At 45.9% G+C, this 20498-nt stretch overlaps 1 protein-coding gene and 1 long non-coding RNA gene across 3 annotated transcripts; one reads left to right on the top strand and one right to left on the bottom strand.

The window, feature by feature from the left end:
- Positions 1-412: 412 nt before the first annotated feature.
- On the bottom strand, positions 413-11639 carry LOC132507103 (uncharacterized). Its single transcript, XR_009536053.1, has 3 exons — positions 11396-11639; positions 3652-3841; positions 413-984 (listed from the first exon to the last, which is right to left on the bottom strand). It is a non-coding gene; the product is annotated as an uncharacterized LOC132507103 (long non-coding RNA).
- PRDX3 (peroxiredoxin 3) lies at positions 10856-19754 on the top strand. Of its 2 annotated transcripts, XM_060126138.1 has the most exons (7): positions 10856-10928; positions 12320-12455; positions 13982-14123; positions 15058-15193; positions 16033-16136; positions 18277-18442; positions 18768-19754. In XM_060126138.1, the coding sequence occupies exons 1-7, from the start codon at positions 10893-10895 to the stop codon at positions 18819-18821; spliced, it is 774 nt and encodes a 257-aa protein (XP_059982121.1). In that variant the 5' UTR covers positions 10856-10892; the 3' UTR covers positions 18822-19754. The 2 variants fall into 2 exon arrangements, with proteins under 2 accessions (XP_059982121.1, XP_059982122.1); XM_060126139.1 differs by lacking the exon at positions 18277-18442.
- The last annotated feature ends 744 nt before the right edge of the window (positions 19755-20498 follow it).

The raw sequence follows: 20498 nt of genomic DNA, 5'->3' as shown, positions 1-20498 counted from the left end.
AGGGAGGACGGTTCGCTTGATTTTTTTGTTTGTTTGTTTTTTCTTTGCGGTACGCGGGCCTCTCACCATTGAGGCCTCTCCCGTTGCGGAGCACAGGCTCCGGACACGCAGGCCCAGCGGCCATGGCTCATGGGCCCAGCCGCCTTGCGGCATGTGGGATCCTCCCGGACCGGGGCACGAACCCGTGTCCCCTGCATCGGCAGGCGGACTCAACCACTGCGCCACCAGGGAAGCCCGTTCGCTTGTTTTTATTAAGGACACTCGATATTCATTCCATTAAATGGCTGGACTGTAACTCCTTTAACTAGTTCACTGATGAGCATTTTTTATTATTACCAATCTTTTGCCATAACAAGGAGATGATTTTTTTTTTAAGTTGATGAGTATCTTTTTTCCTTTTGTCATCTACCTTTTAAGTTTACATACAGTAATAAAATTCGCTCTTTTTGGTGTTTAGTTCTATGAATTTAGACAAATGCATATACTTGTGTAACACCAACACAGCCAAAATATAGAACAGTTCCATCCATCACTCCTGATTTTTTTTTAAAGGAGTAAAGTACTGGTACATACATAATTACATAGATTAACTTTATTTTTTTATTATTTATTTTGTTTATTTATTTTTGGCTGTGTTGGGTCTTCGTTGCTGCGTGCGGGCTTTCTCTAGTTGTGGCGAGCGGAGGCTACTCTTCATTGCAGTGTGCGGGCTTCTCATTGCGGTGGCTTCTCTTGTTGTGGAGCACGGGCTCTAGGTGCGCAGGCTTCAGTAGTTGCAGCACGCGGGCTCAGTAGTTGCAGCTCACGGACTCTAGAGCAGAGGCTCAGCAGTTGTGGCGCATGGGCTCAGTTGCTCCACGGCATGTGGGATCTTCCCGGACCAGGGATCAAACCCGTGACCCCTGCATTGGCAGGTGGATTCTCAACCACTGCACCACCAGGGAAGCCCCACTCCTGATTTTTTTAATGTTCTTTTTTTCTTTCCTAAAAAAAGAAAAAAAAACCTGAGTTCCTGAAAAAGTTAAACAGAAGTAACACATGATCCAGCAATTCCACTCATAGGTATATACCCCAAGAACTGAAAACTTGTACACAAACGTTCGTAACAGCACTATCACAACAGTCAAAAGGTGGAAACAGGGGACTTCCCTGGCAGTCCAGTGGTTAAGACTCTGTGCTTCCACTGCAGGGGGCACGGGTTCGACCCCTGTCGGGGAACTAAGATCTCGCATGCCTCAAGGTCAAAAAAAAAGGTGGAAACAATTCAGATGTCCATTAACAGATTAATGGATAAGCAAATTGCGGTGTATCCATACAATGGAATATTATTCAGCCACAAAAAGGAATGAAATAGTGATACATGTTACAAAGTAGATGAACCTTGAAAACATTTTGCTAAGTGAAAGGAGCCAGACATAAAAGGACAAATGTTTTGTGATTCCATTTATATGAAATATCCATAATTCGTAGACACAGGAACATAGATTGGTTATCAAGGGCTGGGATAGGGTGAATGGGGGAGGAACTGCTTAATGGGTCTGGGGGTTTATTTTGGGGTGATGAAAATGTTTTGGAACTAAAGGCGGTAGTTCCCCAACATTGTGAATGTCCTAAATGTCACTGACCCCTTCCCTTTAAAATGGTTAATTTTATGTTGTGTTAATTTTATCTCAATAAAAATATAATTTTTAAATTCAAGTAATAGCTGAGGAATACTTGGATTAGACCTAGTGATTAATAATATTAATATGCTAAACAACAAATTACAGTTTACCAAGTGCTTTCACCTACCTAACGAGTAGGTAGGTATTATAATTCCAACTTTATAAACAAGGAAATTAAAGAGATATAAAAGGCTGTTGAAATAGAGGATGCATAACCAGAAAGTTGTAGGATTGGGACTCCAAGCCCAGTCCCTGGTTCTACGTGCAGCATTGTTTCCATTCTACTGCATGATCTTCTAGAATGATAGGAAAGTTGCAGCATTTTTACCATGTGCACTGATCTTGCAGGAAAGAGAGGATATTGGCAGGAGACCAAGAGTCCAGAGAATAGTTGAATGGACAGAGGGAGCAGCAGAGGAGAGGAGGAAGAAATTAACAAAGAGAGGACCAGAACGTTGGCGTGCTGAACAAAATTACAAGGGGTGGTGGGCAACAGGCAGGCTGTCTCATGTCGGGGTGGAGTGTGACTCCTCTGAAGGAAAGAGGCTTCGAGCCGTGATAAGCACTCCTGGTTAGGAAATTGCAGATTAGGAGCCTCACTACCCTGCTGGCCTGGAGGGGCTGCTCCACTGCTCCCCTCCACTACCCCTCTCATCCTCCCTCCTCTCTGAGACGTCAGTTTCCCATTGGGGGAAGACCAGAGACGAGACAAAAACAGAAGCGTCTTTATTTTCAGCACAACCTCTTGGCCCACCTCTACTCAACCTCTCCCTCTCTGGCCCCCAGCATTCCAAACCCCTGGGGAAATTAAAAGCAGCTTCTCCTTGCACAAGACTTGGAGCCCCTCCCCTAAGGTGCCATAACAGAGCAGGGAATCGGAGCCCATGATAACGCTTTGAAACCGGTGAGGTTGTGTGTAAATGTTCCAGGCTGCATGACGTGGCACCAGTATTTCTGAAATGACGATGACTAAAGGCAGTCACAGACTATTTAGGCGAACAGTGTTTTGTTGTGGTTGTGGTAGAGGTGGAGGGAAAATTCATCTGAAAGGGAAGAAGACTCTTTTATTTTGGGAAAACACTTTCAGCGGCTTTTAGTTATTTTGAAAATCAAGCCACTTCCCACTCTGGAATGGGAATACAGAGGAGTTGAACTGTGCTGCATATTCTAAAAAGATGTCTTCACCAGGGGAGGCTGATCACTGGGGATTCTTTCTGGGAGAAGCCAAGGTGAGGGTGGGGGAGGGCTGGCATGGAAAAAAGAGGCAAGATCAAGGGTGCTCCATAGGATACTCTCCCAAGTGAGCAGATCCCTGAAACATGGGGGAAGAAAGGGTATTGCAAAGGAGAAAATCGTCCCTCAGGGGTGCCTAAGGAGCTGGGAAGGTGACAGAGTGTATGAACAGGATAGCTCACACCCTGCTTTATGTTTGCCTCGTCTGCATTGTAATTCCCGTCTGTTATCCCCAAGCCTTCAATTTAAAATGATCACTCATCTCTGCTGGCATCCAGGAATTGAGAAAAAGGCATGTGACCACCCTGGGACCCAGAAGTATGTACAGGAAGACCGGCAGCAGCCCAGAGAAGCTTCTGGAGCAAGGGCAAGAGGGGAGCTGAGAAACCCAGAGCAGTTGTTGCAGTGCTAGTACATGAGGTGAAGAGCACGCCTGGGGTCAAAATGAACAAGATGTAAAGATTCTTTGGGACTCCCAAGAGGTCCTGGGAATAGGGACTGGTAAAAAGCTGGACTGCTTTCTAATCTAGGCTAGTAGGGACTCTGGTTGTTGGACTCTGAGATGCTAATGTTAATGACATTTTTTAGTAACCCAACATGTCAGAACAGAAGCTAACCATCATATAAGGTGTCAAAATTATCATTTGTTACTTCCTTCCTTTGACATTTATTGATCCACTGTTAAGTAGGAAGCATAGTTAGGCACCATGGGACGAACAAGACCACAAAGATGAGTAAGGCACACAAGCCCTACCTTTAAACAGCTTCTAGGTGCTTTGCACCAACCAGTCGTATGCAAGAAACTGGAGGAGAAGATAGATCAACGTGAGTACAGACTGCTGCAGGAAGGATGCTTTAAACTGTTTGGATTCAGTGTTGGCAAAACGTCCTAGAAACTGCCGCTTTCACTCATGGTGGAGGGAGTGTAAACCGGCACAGCCCATCTAGAAGGCAATTTGGCAACACGTAACAAAAACTATAAACACACACACGACCCTTAAAGCAGCTCCACTTCCAGAAATATACTCTAAAGAAATAAGTAAGAATGTGCGCAAAGATTTGGCTACAATGATATATAAAGATCATAGTATTAGTTATAATATGAAGAAAATTTTGAAACAACACAAATCTCCAACAATATCAGTTTGGTTAAGTAAATTATGGATCAACACTTCAGTGGTCTTCCTGTCAAAAATGTTTAACCTGACTTGAATGATGAGGAAATATCAAACAAGTGAACTGAGGGACATTCTACAAAAGAGCTAGCCAGTGTCTCTTAAAACGGTGAAGGTCAAGGAAGATCAAGAAAGACTGAGGAACTATTCCAGCCTAAAGGAGGCTAAAAAAACAAGACAACTAAATGTGATGTGATGATTTTTTCTTTTTTTTCTTTTGTTTTTACTTTTGGCTGCTCTGGTTCTTCATTGCTGGCCTTCTCTAGTTGCGGCGAGTGGGGTTACTCCTCATTGCAGTGCGCGGGCTTCTCATTGCAGTGGCCTCTTCCATTGCAGAGCACGGGCTCTAGGCACGTGGGCTTCAGTAGTTGTGGCATGTGGGCCCAGTAGTTGTGGCTCGCGGGCTCTAGAGCGCAGGCTCAGTAGTCGTCGCGCATGGGCCTAGATACTCTGCAGCATGCGGGATCTCCCTGGACCAGGGCTCGAGCCCGTGTCCCCCATACCGGCAGGCAGATTCTCAACCACTGCTCCACCAGGGAAGCCCAACACCCCTGATTTTGATCGTTGTAATATGGTTATTGTATAAGAGAATGTCCTTATTATTAGAAAATATACCCTCAAGTATTGAGGGGCTTTAATTTATTAATTTATCTTATTTTTTCAAAAATTTTTTCTCTTTATTAATTTTATTTATTTATTTATTTTGGTCGTGTTGGGTCTTCGTTGCTGCGTGCGGGCTTTCTCTAGTTGCGGCGAGCAGGGGCTACTCTTTGTTGTGGTGCGTAGGCTTCTGATTGCGGTGGCTTCTTTTGTTGTGGAGCATGGGCTCTAGGAGCACGAGCTTCAATAGTTGAGCACGCGGGCTCAGTAGTTGTGGCACATGGGCTTAGTTGCTCCGTGGCATGTGAGATCTTCCCGGACCAGTGCTCGAACCCCTGTCCCCTGCATTGGCAGGAGAATTCTTAACAACTGCGCCACCAGGGAAGCCCTTGAGGGGCTTTTAAAAAGTGAATTAGCCAGTTATTCAAGCTGCAAACCAGGAGAGCCACCAGAAATGATTAAGAAAGGAAACATTAGTCAAGTAACAGTTCAAGGTAACAGTAGAAGGCTTGTGATAAAACACAGAGGATTGATCGCCAAGAGAATTATGTTGATGATAACTGTCAAAGGCATTCAGGGAAAGGAGATGTCAGCTGGGATGAGAGGATGTGTAATCAGAAGTGGCTGCATATGGTGAGTTTTTAGCTAGATCTTCAGCCAGATTCATCTAAATTGGCCAGGAGCCTCTCATGTGCCAGGCACAGTGCTGGGGTCTGGGCATGTAACAGTGAGCAAGATGGGCATGGTCTTTGCCCTATTGGGGCTTTTATCTTGGGAGGGAACCCAAAAAATACCCAGTAAACAGACAAAGTAGTTGTAATTTCCAATCAAAGGAAACAGACAAGGGCCAAGCCGGTAATAAGAGACAAGGTCATTAGGGGAGTCCTCTTGGTGAGGACCACAGCTAAGCCATGACCTAAGTAGGGAGGAGGAGGTAGCCAGACCTGAGCGGAGAGCAGTCCAGTCAAAGAGCACGGCAGGTGCTGGGTGTTGGGGAAGGAGCAGTAAACCAGCGTGGCTGGAGCAGGAATGGGGTGGGATGGGCCCCAGATGAGTGGTCTGGGAGGAGGCAGGGGCACAGACTGTCTAGGGCCCTCTATGAATTGGGGTTTTACTCTAATGAAACGGGAAGCTACTGAAGAGTTTTATGTAGGAGATGAAATGACCTGGTTGGGGTTTGAAGAAGAAACACGGCTGCTGCTGAGGATGAATTGGAAGGAGGCGGTGAAAGCAGAGAGACTAGGTAGGAAGCTGCAGGGCCCATCACGGGAGGGGGAGGGGAAGCAGGCAGACCAGGAGTAAAGGGGTGGGCCTCGAGCCTGTACTTTTGCAACGTCTTCAAATAGAGTTCTACGGGCCACGCGTGGAGTGAATTACGAATAAATATTTCTACCTAAATCCTGTAATCAGCCTGTGGATAGCATTCTGTATTACAGTTTTTGTAGTGCTGTGTCTGAGTTTGGGTTCTCCTAGACCTTGAGACTAGGATTCAATGCAAGGAGCTTGTCTGGGAGGTGCCGGAAGTGCAGGAGAGATGGGGGAAGTCACACAGGAAAGCAGCCAGTAAAGGTGTGTTAAGAAACCTCCATGGGTGACCAGCTTAATCCCTGTGGAAACTCTGGGAACGCACCTCAGCTTGTCTACCCAGGAGCAGGGGAGCTGGGCTATTTTTACACCAACTCTCTCCACCTGGCCACTGTGAGGGCTGCTGGGCAGGGGTTAATTCTCCTAAATTTCTGTCTTTCCATAGGGATGGGTGGTCCGGCCTTCCCCAGTTCTGAAAGGCCTCAACACAGAGAAGCAGGTAAGGGCAGTTGGGAATCTCCAGAGTCCAAAGAAGTAGCAGGGCCTGAGGAACACAGAGACATGGGACAGAATTGTGTGGACTTTGTGTTGGGTTTTCTTTCCCTTTTAAAATAGACCTCACATCATGGAAGTGACCTAAGCCTTTTTGATCACCAAGAGGCCCTAAGAAGCTGTGAAAATTCCAGGGGAGAAATGACGGTGGCCTGGGCTGAGGTGGTGGCAGTGGAGGTGGAGAGAAGACCATGTATCCTTTGGGTGCTGGTCAGCTGGGATGGTGGGGAGGGCGCCGTGAGGCATAGGTTTGAGGAGAGAAAGCAAGAGTTTGGTCTTGTGTTTGGTAAGTCTGGGCTGAGTAAGAGCTATCTGAGTGGGGATGTTGGCAGGCTGGATGGGAGACACAGCTCTAAGAAGGGGATAGGTAGCCGAGGGTATGGGGAGGGAGGGATGACTGGGGGGCACAGAGGATTTTTAGGGCAGTGGACTATTCTGTATGATGCTATAGTAGTGGATACACATCACCACATTTGTCCAGACTTGTAGGATGTACACCAGAGTGAACACTAATGTAAACTAAGGGTGACAATGACATTATCAATGTAGGTTCATGGACTATAACAAATGCATCACCGTGGTGTGGGATGTAGATATGGGAGAGGCCGTGCAGGAGCAGGGACAGGGAGGAAACGGGAAGTCTCCTGTACTTTCACTAAATTTTGCTGTGAACCTGCAACTGCTCTAAAAAATATGATCTACTGAATAAAGAGCCGGGGGAGAGGGAATAGGCAATAAAGACAGGAGGGGAAAGGCTCAGAAGGAAGCCGAGGTGTGTCGGGGTGGCAGGAAGGGAGCTGCCCTGTGAGTGAACATGAGGTGACCAGGGGCCTCCAGGGGGCAGGCCCTCCCAGCCCAGCCTCACAAGAAGCTTCACAAGAAGCCTGTGAGGTGAGTGTTCCTGCATGGAGACTCTCAGACTTGGGAAGGTGAAACAATCTGTGGGTCCGTGGGGTTTTTTTTTTTTTTGTGGCTACATCATGTGGCTTGCAGGATCTTAGTTCCCCGACCAGGGATCGAACCCACAGAGTCCTAACCACTGGACCGCCAGGGAATTCCCCATGGGGTTTTTTTGTTTTTTGGTACACGGGCCTCTCACTGTTGTGGCCTCTCCCGTTGTGGAGCACAGGCTCCAGACGCACAGGATCAGCGGCCATGGCTCACAGGCCCAGCCGCTCCACGGCATGTGGGATCTTCCCAGACCGGGGCACGAACCCGTGTCCCCTGCATCGGCAGGCGGACTCTCAACCACTGCGCCACCAGGGAAGCCCTCCGCATGGGGTTTTGAACTGAGGACAAGTCGACTCCACCCGCTACTCCGCTGCCTGCCCTTGAGGAGCTCACCGTGGAGCAGCACGAGGCCATGCAGTGGGAATCTGGGGGATAATGTTCTCAGGAGAGGCCTTTGCTAGCAGACATGGCTCAGTGTTGAGACTGCATCTTCCCTGAACCCAGGGGCCCTCGTCAATGGGAAAAGAAGGGGAAAAAAATGAATGCTTTTTGCCGTGGAAAGAGGAAGAACTCAGCAAAACCCAGAGTAATGTTTGTCATCTCTAATTGTAGCCCTAGTTACCAGAATATTAACCTGTGGTTCCAGGGAGGTATTTTCCTAATCATCATAAAAAGTAGCATATATCTTTTCATTTGCCTTTCCCTCGACTAGGTCCAAAAATTCTTCTCCCAAACTCAAAAGCAAGAATTTCAGTTATTTTCTACCCTTCTGGTAATGAGGACAAGTTCAGTTTGTCTTTTTTCTTCAGGGGAACAATCTGTGTCCTTGTTGTGACAGCTAGAGAAAACTGAATAAAGAGATGTCTTTTCCAGAATGAATGGGGAAAGAACGTTTTGGCCACCATGTCAGCCACTGCTTATTCATTCATTTGACAAATTTTTCTGAGCAGTCACTATGAGCCAGGCACTAGCCTAGCCATGGGGACCACAGAGCTGAGTAAGACATGAGCTCTACCCTCATGAAGTTCACAGTATGGTTAAGATCTAGAGAAGACTATAGAAAATTCCAATGTGATGTGGCAAGAGCAATGAGAATGAGAAAAACGTGAGAAATGAGAATGAGAAAAGCTTTCTAGGTACCTGCAAGGTTTCTCTAACCCAGACCCATGGGGGAGGTAGTCCGGGAAGGCTTAGCAGAACAGTGCTGAAATACCAATACTAATTAAGATGATCTGTTCTTGGAATGAACAAGTGGAGGACTCTGCTTATCCTCCCAGGGGAAGTCCTTGGCTGTAGCCTGAGATTTAGCTGAAGGCCACTCACTTTGCAATTCTGAACAGGCTTGAAAGGCTCTGGTATGAAATTCCTTCTGGGCCTCTGGGCCTGAGATTCTAGGTTATTTCATTCCTTTTAGGACAAGGGAGATAAGCTTTAGACAGATATCAGCAGACCAACGTGTCCAATGAAGAGTTCTCAGTTCTACTTGTCCCCTTGCCAATGGATCCCTGTGTGACTTGAGGCAAGCTGTTGAACCACATGCAATTGCTTCAGCTTTCTGTTTAGAAAAGAAGCGATAAGCAGTGAAACGTCCTCTCCAGTGGCCAGAAGATCTGGGAATTGGGCTGCTGTCTTGGGCCTGTAAGTAGATAAGGTGGGGGGTCCTTGGAGAAAGAGAACCAGGCATGGCTTTCTTGACCTAACAGAAGCCATTTTTGGCCTAAGCAATTTTGTGATCTAAGCCTGGCCACAGAACTTGCCCTTGAACAGGTCTCAGTAATTAATGATCTAAAGGGAACAGAAGAATGCAGAAACAAATTACTGCATCAGGCAAGAGAAGAAACTATAGCAAAGATAATACATCAGTCGTAAAGACATCCAGGTCTGTTTCAATGTTTAAGATTGGCCTGAAGCGTTCAACCACCAGATCAACTGGAACTTAAAGCTTGGACTTGGGGACTTCCCTGGTGGCACAGTGGTTAAGAATCCACCTGCCAATGCTGGAGACACAGGTTTGATCCTTGGTCCGGGAAGATCCCACATGCCGCGGAGCAACTAAGCCCATGTGCCTCAACTACTGAGCCTGCACTCTAGAGCCCACGAGCCACAACTACTGAGCCCATGTGCCACAACTACTGAAGCCCACATGCTTAGAGCCCATGCTCCGCAATAAGAGAAGCCACTGCAATGAGAAGCCTGTGCACCGCGATGAAGAGTAGCCCCTGCTTGCCTCAACTAGAGAAAAGCCCGCATGCAGCAACGAAGACCCAACACAGCCAAAAATAAATATAAAAAATAAATAAATTAATAAATAAATTTTTTTAAAAACTTGGACTCTTTCTACCACGCAAGCCCCTTCATGAATATGCATGTACCCTTAGCTTAAAACTTCCCCAGTTTTCCTGTTTGAGGAGATACTGCTTTGGGAAAGATCCCTGGTGTTCTCCTTACTTGCTGCAAGTAATAAATCCTTCCTCCTCCGGATTTTGCCTGGGTTGTGTCTTTTGGCTCCACACCCAACAAGAGGCGAACCTGGTTTTTCAGGTAACAGGCCTGGTGTTTGAAAAATACTCACTTAGAATCTACATTTTGTCACACTTACTGTAGGGCCACTGTATGATTTTTATCATGTTTGATGAATTTGCTTCAAAGTACCCTGCTCACCACTGAGAACTTGGCTTTACTAATCAACAGAAAACAAATTTTAGATATGTCCTAATTCTCCCAATTTTGGCAAAAGAAGCCAAAATGGAAGCCCATGCATCATCCTAAAGGTTTTGAGGACAACACAAACCTTGATGTGCCTGACCCACTCATCTTATTAACGGACTAAAATTGCATTAAGAATTTTTTTTTTTTTTTTGGCCACGCCATGCAGCATGCTAGATGTTAGTTCTCCGACCAGGGATCACAACCTGCGCCCCTTGCATTGGGAGCTCAGAGTCTTAACCACTGGACCGCCAGGGAAGTCCCTGCATTAATATTTAATTTCATTTCATCCAGAAGCCACAAGGCTACACCTCTGGCTGAAATAGGAAAGGGATTCTTTTACAGAAACAGTAATCCACAGGTTCACAAAAAGTAGCAAATATGGAAATATCTATCTTCCCACCTGGATTAGACCTTTTTAGGTTGGGGCGACAAATAGAAATAAAGTGTCGCTTTCCCAAGCATGCAGCTACTTAGAAGCTTTAACAGGAATTAGCCCCGTATGAATTGGGTCAAGGGACCCGACCACAGGGACGTTTACACGCGGAGGATCCCCAGAAGGCGAGGAGGATGCAGCTCTTCCCCGCCGCGTCTCCGGCCGGGCCCCGCCCCCGCCTACCTAGACCCCGCCCCTGTCCCCGCCCTCCCTGTAGACCCCGCCTCCTCTGCTTCTCCGTCTGCCCCGTGGGTGCCGTGCACCCTGAAGATGGCGGCCGTGGCGGGAAGGTTGCTCCGGACTTCGGTGAGTGGCTGGCGGCGGGGCACAGGCGCGGAGACACTGTGGTGGCTCCGAGAACGTGCTTCCCAGATGGGATCCCGCTCCCCTGCGGCCTTGGGGTCTTTCACCCTTCTTGGAGTATATCGGAGGGTAACGGACCAGAGGCCTCCTCCTCTACGGAAGGCTCACTGCGCCTGCGCAGAGCCGCCCTTCCCCCCACCCACCCTTCTTGTGGTCCCCTGCCCAAATCCCTTTCGCTCCAGGTCGTGGGTCCCCGGTCCCCTGTCTACCTAAGCATCTGGCTCTCGATGCAGGCGACCTGGCCCCTGGTCCCGGTTCTGTAACCGACTCTGTGACCTTGGACAAGTGACTTCTCCTTTCCGAACCTCAGTTAACTTTCCTCACCTTAACAAAGAAAGAATGATGTTTCCGTGAGCAGCCACATAAATGCTGGATGAAAACCAAAATGCCAAAGTAACCAAAATGCTTACGTGCAAAAGGCGCTTTTCTCCTCCCCACCCAGGGCGGTCCCAGGGCCGTTTTCTCCAGGCAAAGCCTAGTACCCTCTTGCTACCCGCCCTCCCTTTCTCGTGGTGGGGTTCAGCGCAGCCTCTTTCTTCTTCCTGAGTCATGCTGGACCCTGAAATTGAGCAAACGTTTCCCTTGAGCCCTGTCCAAACTTTCCCAGAGGCTGAACTTTGCTCTGTTTGTTTGCTTCTCTGTGGAGCTGGAAGGCCCTTGTCTTTTCTAGGGAAAACCTTGACCATAGTAGAACATGCTCAGCAGATCTGCTGGTAAAGGGCTTAATACACAGGGCCTGGCCAAGTTTCCCGGTTTCTGAATCCTCTGGGTTGCTCTTAAAAGCATGGAGTCTTTATGTTCTTATAATTCTCTGCCTTGCAGTCTTTTTTTTTTCCATTCATTAATTTATATATATTTTTAAATAAAAATTATATACTTGAGGTGTGCATCATGATTTGATATACGTAATGAAATGATTACTACAGTCAAACCAATTGACATATCCCTTCACATAGTTACTTCTCTGTGTGTAATGAGTACACCTGAAATCTACTCTTAACATATTGCCAGCTTCAATACAGTATTATTAAGTATAGTCAATATGCTTGTACTTTAGATCTCAAGACTTATCCTACATAACTGCAACTTTGTACCCTTTGACCAACATCTCCCTTTCCTCCTCCCCAACCCCCTTTACAATCTTGAAGGATAAGGAAGCAGAGGGGAATTTTAAGAACATGGAGACTCAATCCATGCTCTTAGAGTTTGGAGTTTGGTATTTTTGTTCACGGGAATAAGGACAGCCGAGGCCACTACTGGCCTGATGCCCTCTCACCAGGGATTCAGCCACCATTCTGGGAATACTTCCTAATTTAAAGTGTTTCTCTTTTTAGCTTGTCCGACAAGTGAGTGCCATTCCTTGGGGCATTTCTGCCTCTGCAGCCCTTAGGCCTGCTGCTTCTCGAAGAACGTGCTTGACAAATGCACTGTGGTCTGGCTCTGCTCAAGCAAAATTCGCCTTTAGCACCAGTAAGTGTTGTTATGCCTTGGTTTGAACCAGAAAATGGCAACATGTGTCATCTCTGTACAGGGGCTCTGAACCCTGGCAGTGTATTAGACTCCCCTGGGGAGCTTTTGCAAACATACCACTGCCCCAGTCCCACCCCAAACAAAATGAGTCAGTCTCTGGGGTGAGACCAGAACATCAGTATTTTTCAAAAGCTCACCAAGTGATTCTGGTGTGCAGCCAAGGGCTGAGAATCACTGAGGCAATCTGCCCTTGTGTCGCATTTCCTTGTTGGTTCCAGAGGTTTTAATCCCGTGTTGGGGAACTTGAAGTGGGGTGAGAACACTCAGAGGCCTCTGGGCCTGCTGTGTGTGAAGGGGTGTGAGCTGACTGGGGACTGACAGTGCAGCTCCTCTAAAGGCATTTGGATTCAAACTTGTGGGCGGGCTCCACTTGGCCATGTTAGGCCAGTCTAATGGACTGCTCCGTGATCTGAGTGACACACAGCTATTTCTTGAGATTTACACTCCATTATCTAGAATATGAGGTTTGCTAAGTACAGCCTCAGATATCTGGAAATGCCTCCTTTAGATCTATCGCACCTTTTAAAAAGAGTGTATTTAACATGTAATGGTTTCGGGGGATATACTTTAGCAAACCCTCTGTGGGTGAAATGTTCTGAAAAATTTTACAATTTTACTTCCCCAGAGCTTTAAGAAATTTCTGGTAGCGATTTAATGCCACAGGTTTAAACCTTTCCTTGTCACCTGTCCCAAACTCCCCTCCCAACAGCTCCTCCTGTTTCTGAAGCCAGGCATCTTGACCCTTGGCCTCCTTTGTCCCGCCTTCCCAGGTAGAAGCATGTCCTCTCCAATTCTGACACAGCTCTTAAATCCTTTCCTTTCTTTCTGTTCCTTCTGCCCTACCCTTTCCCTCCACACCTCTCACTTAGATGCCTGCAGTCACCTCCTAACATCAGGCTCCCCCCTCCCTGTTCCTCTTACTGTCCCCTGCAGACTGATCTTCCTGAGAACAGCCGACGCATCATCCATCTCCTACGTGAAAGCCTCCAGTGATTCCTGTATCTCTTCTTTTAAGAACAGATTCATCGGCCTGATATATAAGGGCCCTTGCAGCATGGCCTTCACCAGCCTTGCTTTGTCTCCCACACGTCTTCCCTCCATGCACACCTGCTCTCTATATCAAGCTCTGCCACGGGCTGTTCCCCACACCTGCCCTGTTCTTTTGTGCCATTAGCCCTGGTCTTGGCAAAATCCGAACCATGCTTAGAATCCACCTCGAGGGTCATGTTGTCCTTAATTCTATGTTCATTCCATCCCTACTATCTCCTATCTTTTTAGTTTCCACAGCACTTTGAATTTGTGTACAGTCTAGAACTATGAAAAGAGAAAAAATTACCTAAGATGTACAATTGAACTGAACTTTTAATTACACTATTAATTAATTACTGTGAGAGGATTAAATAAAACCAAATAAGTGCTTGGCTTAACCATGAACTATATACGTGTGTGCTATGTTTTGTTTTCAGGTTCCTCATGCCATGCCCCTGCCGTCACCCAGCATGCGCCCGATTTTAAGGGTACAGCTGTTGTCAATGGAGAGTTCAAAGAAATAAGCCTTGATGACTTTAAGGGGAAATATTTAGTGCTCTTCTTCTATCCTTTGGATTTGTAAGTGTATTTTCTGTGATGCTTTAATGTCATCCTGAGAGCAAGCGGAGATCCCCGCCCCCCCGCTGACATTGCCTGTCTCTAGTTACTCTTGTCAAGGGGAAGGTTGCTGCTGACCCTTTATCACTGATGGTCTTGTTGATACAGTTTCCATCTGTAGCTAATTTACAAGTGATAAATATAGGGGGTGAAGTGGCATTCCTCTTAATGGGGCAGGGGTTTAATGTACGGACTCTGGAGCAGTGGTTCCTGTAAGCCAGTCTGTGAGGAAGTTTTCACTGGTTCGGGGGGAAAATGAGAAAAGTAAGGATAAAATGAATTTTCTCATGAAGCTACTTTATTTAGATAAAATTTTGTCTTCTTGGAATATGCCTCCCCTACCCCCATTTTTTTAATATGATTCTTAAATAGAAAGGTGATAAATCTTTTTTTTAAATTGGAGTATCATTGTGACCAGGAGTCCAGTGAGGATGGTTAACCATTTTGCCTTTCTCACCTTTAAGCAAACTGAACTAGTTTTTTTTTAATTAATCATTTATTTATTTTATTTTTGGCTGCGTTGGATCTTCATTGCTGCGCGTGGGCTTTCTCTGGTTGCGGCGAGTGGGCTTCTCACTGCGGTGGCGTCTCTTGTTGTGGAGCACGGGCTTTAGGCTCACGGGCTTCAGTAGTTGCAGCACGCAGACTCAGTAGTTGTGGCTCATGGGCTCTAGAGCACAGGCTCAGTAGTTGTGGCACATGGGCTTAGTTGCTCTGTGGCATGTGGGATCTTCCTGGCCCAGGGCTCGAACCCGTGTCCCCTGTATTGGCAAGCGGATTCTTAACCACTGTGCCACCAGGGAAGTCCCTGAACTAGTTTTTAGACACCTATTGTTCAGATTTTAAAGCCTTGTTTTTCAATTCTCTGATGAAAATTTCTACCCTTTTTTCCTAGCACCTTTGTGTGTCCTACAGAAATTATTGCTTTCAGTGACAAAGCCAATGAATTTCACGATGTGAACTGTGAAGTCGTTGCAGTGTCAGTGGATTCCCACTTCACCCACCTGGCCTGGATAAACACACCAAGGAAGGTATAAACATCATTCACGCTGTGTCTGCACTTGTGATCTTAAAAACTCAAATGATCCCATTAAAGACCAACGTAGAAGTTGTTAAAGCATGACTAGCCTGAAATGGGCTATTTGTCAGGCCTAACCTACTGGCAAATTCTGTTAAACTCTACCCACCCATATCTCCTTTAACATTGCATGTATCTACTCCCCACTACACTTGTATTTTCCAGAGTACAAACAGTAACAGAGAACAGACTCTGCAGGGCAGGGGAACAGCTGGGGTTCGTTGCCTCCCCTCTCACGTGTACCCTGTAGGTCCCCAGGACCCTGCGAGCCATGTGGGACAGTGATTAAGTTTTCTGATTTCACTGCTGTCCACGGTCAGTATTCTTGCCTAGAAACTTGCTTGGGAGAATCAAAATTTCTAGCTATGCTGCCGGACTATCAATCAAATTATTCAAAGTATTCTTTTTTTTTTTAAACTGTTCCATTTTTATGCTTCAGAAATTAATCTTCAACCAAAAGGATACTGTAAGAATTAGAAAAAGAAAGGTCTGTAGTATCAGCTGGGTTTAAATCCTGCCTCTGCCCCTTTCTAGCTGTGACCTGGAGCAAGTTACTTAACCTTTGTGTGTCTCAGTTTCCTCATCTGTACAGTGGTGGTGATGATAGTAGCTACTCCAGGATGCTTAGAGGAGGAAGTGAGACAACAGAAAGAGCTTAGAGCAGCGCTTGGCCCATTGTTGGTGCTCGGTCACCGCTGTCCGTTGCCACCGTCAGTCAGACATCGTGTTGCCTGGCCGAGGACGCTGTGGGAGCCGCAGTATAACAACCAGCCCTGTTTGCATTTTTATTAGAATGGCGGTTTGGGCCACATGCACATCGCACTCTTGTCAGATTTGACTAAACAGATTTCCCGAGACTACGGTGTGCTGTTAGAAGGTCCCGGCCTTGCACTACGGTAAGATCTGTTTCTTATGAACTTAAAATTGGTTTTCATGTTTAGCATCATCCTACTTCACAGGGGATTTATAGACACCTTGGTAGGGAATTTTTAGAACCCCAAATCCTTAATTTGTCTTTTAATAAGCACTGATGGATGCCTCCTGCAAGGGTTGGCAGTCTTTCAGAAATGGCTGAGACATGTGTGCCCCCTGCGTCACCCTGGGCCTGTTTCTGAAGAAGGATATCATGTCTTGATGGTCACACTGCTCCACTCTCCCTGACTGTCTGGGAGCCACTCCTGGTGGTGAAGCCATCAGACTGTTTGGAGATGAGCGGGGGCGGGGGGGGGGGAGGTGGCCAGCAAGGGTAGGAGTCCGTTTTCTGGAATGGTTAGGATCTTGTACAAGCACTGGAATCAGACTGGAGTTTGAATTTATTTAAACTCAGCTACTTAATAGCTGTATGACTTTGAGCAAGATATTTAACCTCTTTGAGTCCCATTTTTCCTGTAACTAAAATGAGAATGTACCTCCCAGGTTGGTTGTGAGGATTAAATAAGGTGAGGCAGCTACAGAGTTTTTGGCACAGGCTCTAGTGCCTGTCCCAGCCTGTCAGCCTTGCCGGGAGGGATGAGAACTTAGGCCTTAGAACTGGCGTCCTGATGGCTGCTGAATGAAGGCGGGATTGGGCAAAACCGTACCTCCAGGAAGGAAGCGAGAACCCCTCTTGGATGCGCCTCCCGGTTTTGCTGGGGGCGGGCTTGAACCCGCTCACCTGCTTGCTCTTGTAGCTGACGTCTGGCCTGCTTGGGTCACACCTGAAATTTTAGCTCCAGGAGCCACCTTGGAGCTTGGGCCTTTTTGACTCCAAGGGGATTACGGTCTTCCTTTAATAAACTAAAGCCTAGCTTTGACAGAGGTGGCAAGGGAAGGAGAAGAGTGCTGGCATTTTCCTCCCAGGATCTCCTCCCCTGTAGAGTCGTGCTAATTTGGCAGTTACCTCCCTACTGGTTTCACTATCAGGATTGACAAAGGGGGAGGAGTCGAGTCTGACTTGTAAGATAAGGCTTTCTTTCTGGAGTCTGTGGGCCCTGATCCATCCTAGCCCTGTGTCTGCATCTAAACGGTGGACTCCACCTTGCCTGCACCCTGCAGGGGCATGCACCAGGACCCCTTAGCCTCAAAGCCTAGACCCCCAAAGGCCAGGCCCAGGGAGGGGGAACCACCTTTTTATCTTCTGAGTTTTCTCTAACTTGTCTTTTTCCTGAGTGAGTAACACTTGGAATGCCACACCCTTTTAAAGATGGACTGTTAAAAACCTAGGAGTTTTATGACATCTGCATATGTCATAGTAACACCAGCACTCATATGGAAGATGAGCACAGACCCCAGGGTGGGTCACCTCATTACATTGCTGCCAAGTGACAAAGAGTGATGGGCTTGGACAATCTGACAATAAAAGTAATAACTAGAAGTGATTGAAACACATCAAATATGTTTAAATCGATGATTTGAAGAGTTCCAGGGAACCAATTCATTATTTTGAAAACTATTAATAATGGAATAGTACTAAGCACTCATTCTGTCTTTCCTGTACCAACTGTACCTCAGGGTAACCAAAATAAATAAAAGTGATGGGCTTGGTTTTTCCTTTAGATTTCTGCTCTGCATAGCCTCAAGGCCAGTAAATTTTCCCATGGGATTTTCCCCCCCTCTACGCAAGAATTCACTCATTTCATAAGTACTTACTGAATACAGATAAAGTACATCTCTGTCCCTTCCCAGTTGCTTGTGGTTTCTTGCCAAGATTTGATGCAGCAGCCCGAAGAATGCTTACTACATCACTAATAAGAAGTCTTCGGTCTCTGTAGTTCAGTGACTTACAGATTCTGCGACATATAGGTCACATTTGTAAATGTGACCGTACTGCCTGTTTTCCATGGTGGCCTTGTCCAGTCCTGTCTTCGTTAAAGCATCTGTCATCAATAAGAGATGATAAGCTGTTTGTATAGCAAGGAAAACCCCATTTTTAAGCATATGATAGAGTTTATTAATAAGTGCTCTATCAAGGATAATTAAAGACAAAAAGGGGTAGAAGTTAGAGTCTTTCTAGCTCTGGTAATGTTGAAATACTGATGATGGTAAATTCTGATGCAGAGGTCTCTTCATAATTGACCCCAACGGAATCATCAAGCATTTGAGCGTCAATGATCTCCCAGTGGGCCGAAGCGTGGAAGAGACCCTCCGCTTGGTGAAGGCATTCCAGTTTGTAGAAACCCATGGAGAAGTCTGCCCAGCCAACTGGACACCAGATTCTCCTACAGTAGGTTTATTTTCCAAAAGCAATGGGACCCCAGCAGAGGGTCCCAGGTCCTCACTGCCTCAAGGGCTGCTGGCCTGGAATATCCACGAAAGAAGCCCACCCTTGGAGCAAGGGTGTAGATGGTGTGCAAATGGGTGAAGCTGGTGCAGGTGGGGGTGGGACCAGGCACCAGGCGGGCTGTTAATGTAAGTTTCATCCAGGTATTTTAAAGGAAACAGACCAATCTTTAAAAAGTTAAAGAACTTTAGATTAAAAATTGATGGCTTTCACCTCACTTTTGAGATCATAAAGTCACTTACCCAGTGAAATGTTTTTGTATTTTCAGATCAAGCCCCATCCGACTGCTTCCAAAGAATATTTTGAGAAGGTAAATCAGTAGACCATCCCACGTGCACCTGCAGCTTCCCACACCAGAAAAGAACCACAGCTGGAACTCACTTTTAGCATTTCAAAGATTATTATTTATAGAAGGCAAAAAAACAATTATGCTTGTATTCATAAATATTACTCTAAATGTTTTGTTTTTGTAACATTGGCCAAGGCTTTTAAAATGTGGTTAGTTACTAATGTAAGGAGTCCTTTATTAGCAGTGTATGGATGGATGGCTAGTTGCTATAGAATGTGCAGTTCCCCTATTTCTTGGATCATGTCTTCAAAGGGAAAAGGAAACAACTCTTCTTTATCAGCCTTACTTGAACCTTTGTGTACACTAGCGTAGTGTGACAGGCATCAAAAGCTTCTGATCAAGGGTCCTGAAATTTTCTTCTTGAGTTTCTTTATATTAAATTGAATTTTCTTTTAAGATCATAGTTTTAAGTTGTTAGCATCAATTGTCTAATTTAACACTTGCAGGACTTCCCTGGTGGTCCAGTGGTTAATACTCTGTGCTCGCAATGCAGGGGGCGTGGGTTCGATCCCTGGTCAGGGAACTAAGATCCCACATACCATGCAGTGTGGCCAGGAAAACAAAACAAAACAAAACACTTGCAATGAATGTGTATGTGATTGAAGCAGATGTGAATCATGTTTTTTAAAAAACCACCTACAGTGGCCAAGTGACTTAACTGACCATGCATGTTCCCCAGTCCTGAGATTTATACTTTATATAATTATTTTACTTATTTTGTTAGCTGACTTAGTGCCTACATACATTTCTAATATTTATTGGGCATAATTATAAAGGATAATTATTGAATCCAGGGATTGCATTTTGAATTTGGATCATTCATGCATTTGAATCATTGTAATTATTTTATTTCCTGAAGTGTTCAATGTAAAAAAATATAAAAATAAACATTTTAAAATACTTGCATTTTTTTTTTTAATACTTGCATTTTTAACACCATTAATTTATTGGTTCAGCTTATGCTGTGGGACTCTAGTTTTCCTTCTCTGATTATATCAACAAACATTTATTGAACATTGAACTCAGTGGCTACAAAGATGAATAAGATGCTGGCTCCACATCCAAGGAACTCAGTTTAGGGGGCGAAAGAAACATGGAAGCATTTGTTCATTTTAATAAATCCTGGAGTTCCTACCATATGCTGTGTACTATTTTGGAGGCAAGAGAGTGAACAGAAAAGACACACCCCTTCCTTTATGCACTTAAATTCTAGAGGGAATAAACATAATAAAAATACACAGGGGGACTTCCCTGGCAGTCCAGTGGTTAAGACTCCACGCTTCCACTGCAGAGGGCGCGGGTTCAGTCCCTGGTGGGGGAAACTAACATCCCACATGTCTTGTGGCATGGCCAAAAAAAAAATACATAGGATGTTTGGAAGGACAATAAAGTGGAACAAGGGACTAGAGCAGAGTGTTGCAGGTGTGTTCTAAAAGGGTTTCAGGGAGTCAGTCTCTCCAGGTCGGTTTTCTCATCTGTAAAATGAGGACTGTAATTGTACCTATCTTAGGGTTTTGATGATCCAATGAGATAAAACATGTAGGTGAGGGAGTAAGGAGGATAAGAAGGTTCTAGTCAAAGGGCATGGCAGGTGCAAAGGACCTGAGGCAAGGGTGGACTTGGGGTGGGTGAAGAATTGAAGGGCCATGT

Source organism: Lagenorhynchus albirostris, chromosome 16 (genome assembly GCF_949774975.1).
Source record: "Lagenorhynchus albirostris chromosome 16, mLagAlb1.1, whole genome shotgun sequence".
In the NCBI taxonomy this organism is placed as follows: Eukaryota; Metazoa; Chordata; class Mammalia; order Artiodactyla; family Delphinidae; genus Lagenorhynchus; species Lagenorhynchus albirostris.
The sequence above is the reverse complement of the archived record's forward strand: the minus strand, read 5'-3'. Positions and strand labels throughout refer to the sequence as shown.

What these genes read in the sequence shown, in the direction of transcription:
- PRDX3 (XM_060126138.1), top strand. Translation starts at nt 10,893, where the DNA reads ATGGCGGCCGTGGCGGGAAGGTTGCTCCGGACTTCG. An exon ending in TTCTTCTATCCTTTGGATTT is followed by an intron (nt 14,124 to 15,057) that starts GTAAGTGTATTT and finishes CTTTTTTCCTAG; the next exon opens with CACCTTTGTGTGTCCTACAG. An exon ending in GGATAAACACACCAAGGAAG is followed by an intron (nt 15,194 to 16,032) that starts GTATAAACATCA and finishes CATTTTTATTAG; the next exon opens with AATGGCGGTTTGGGCCACAT.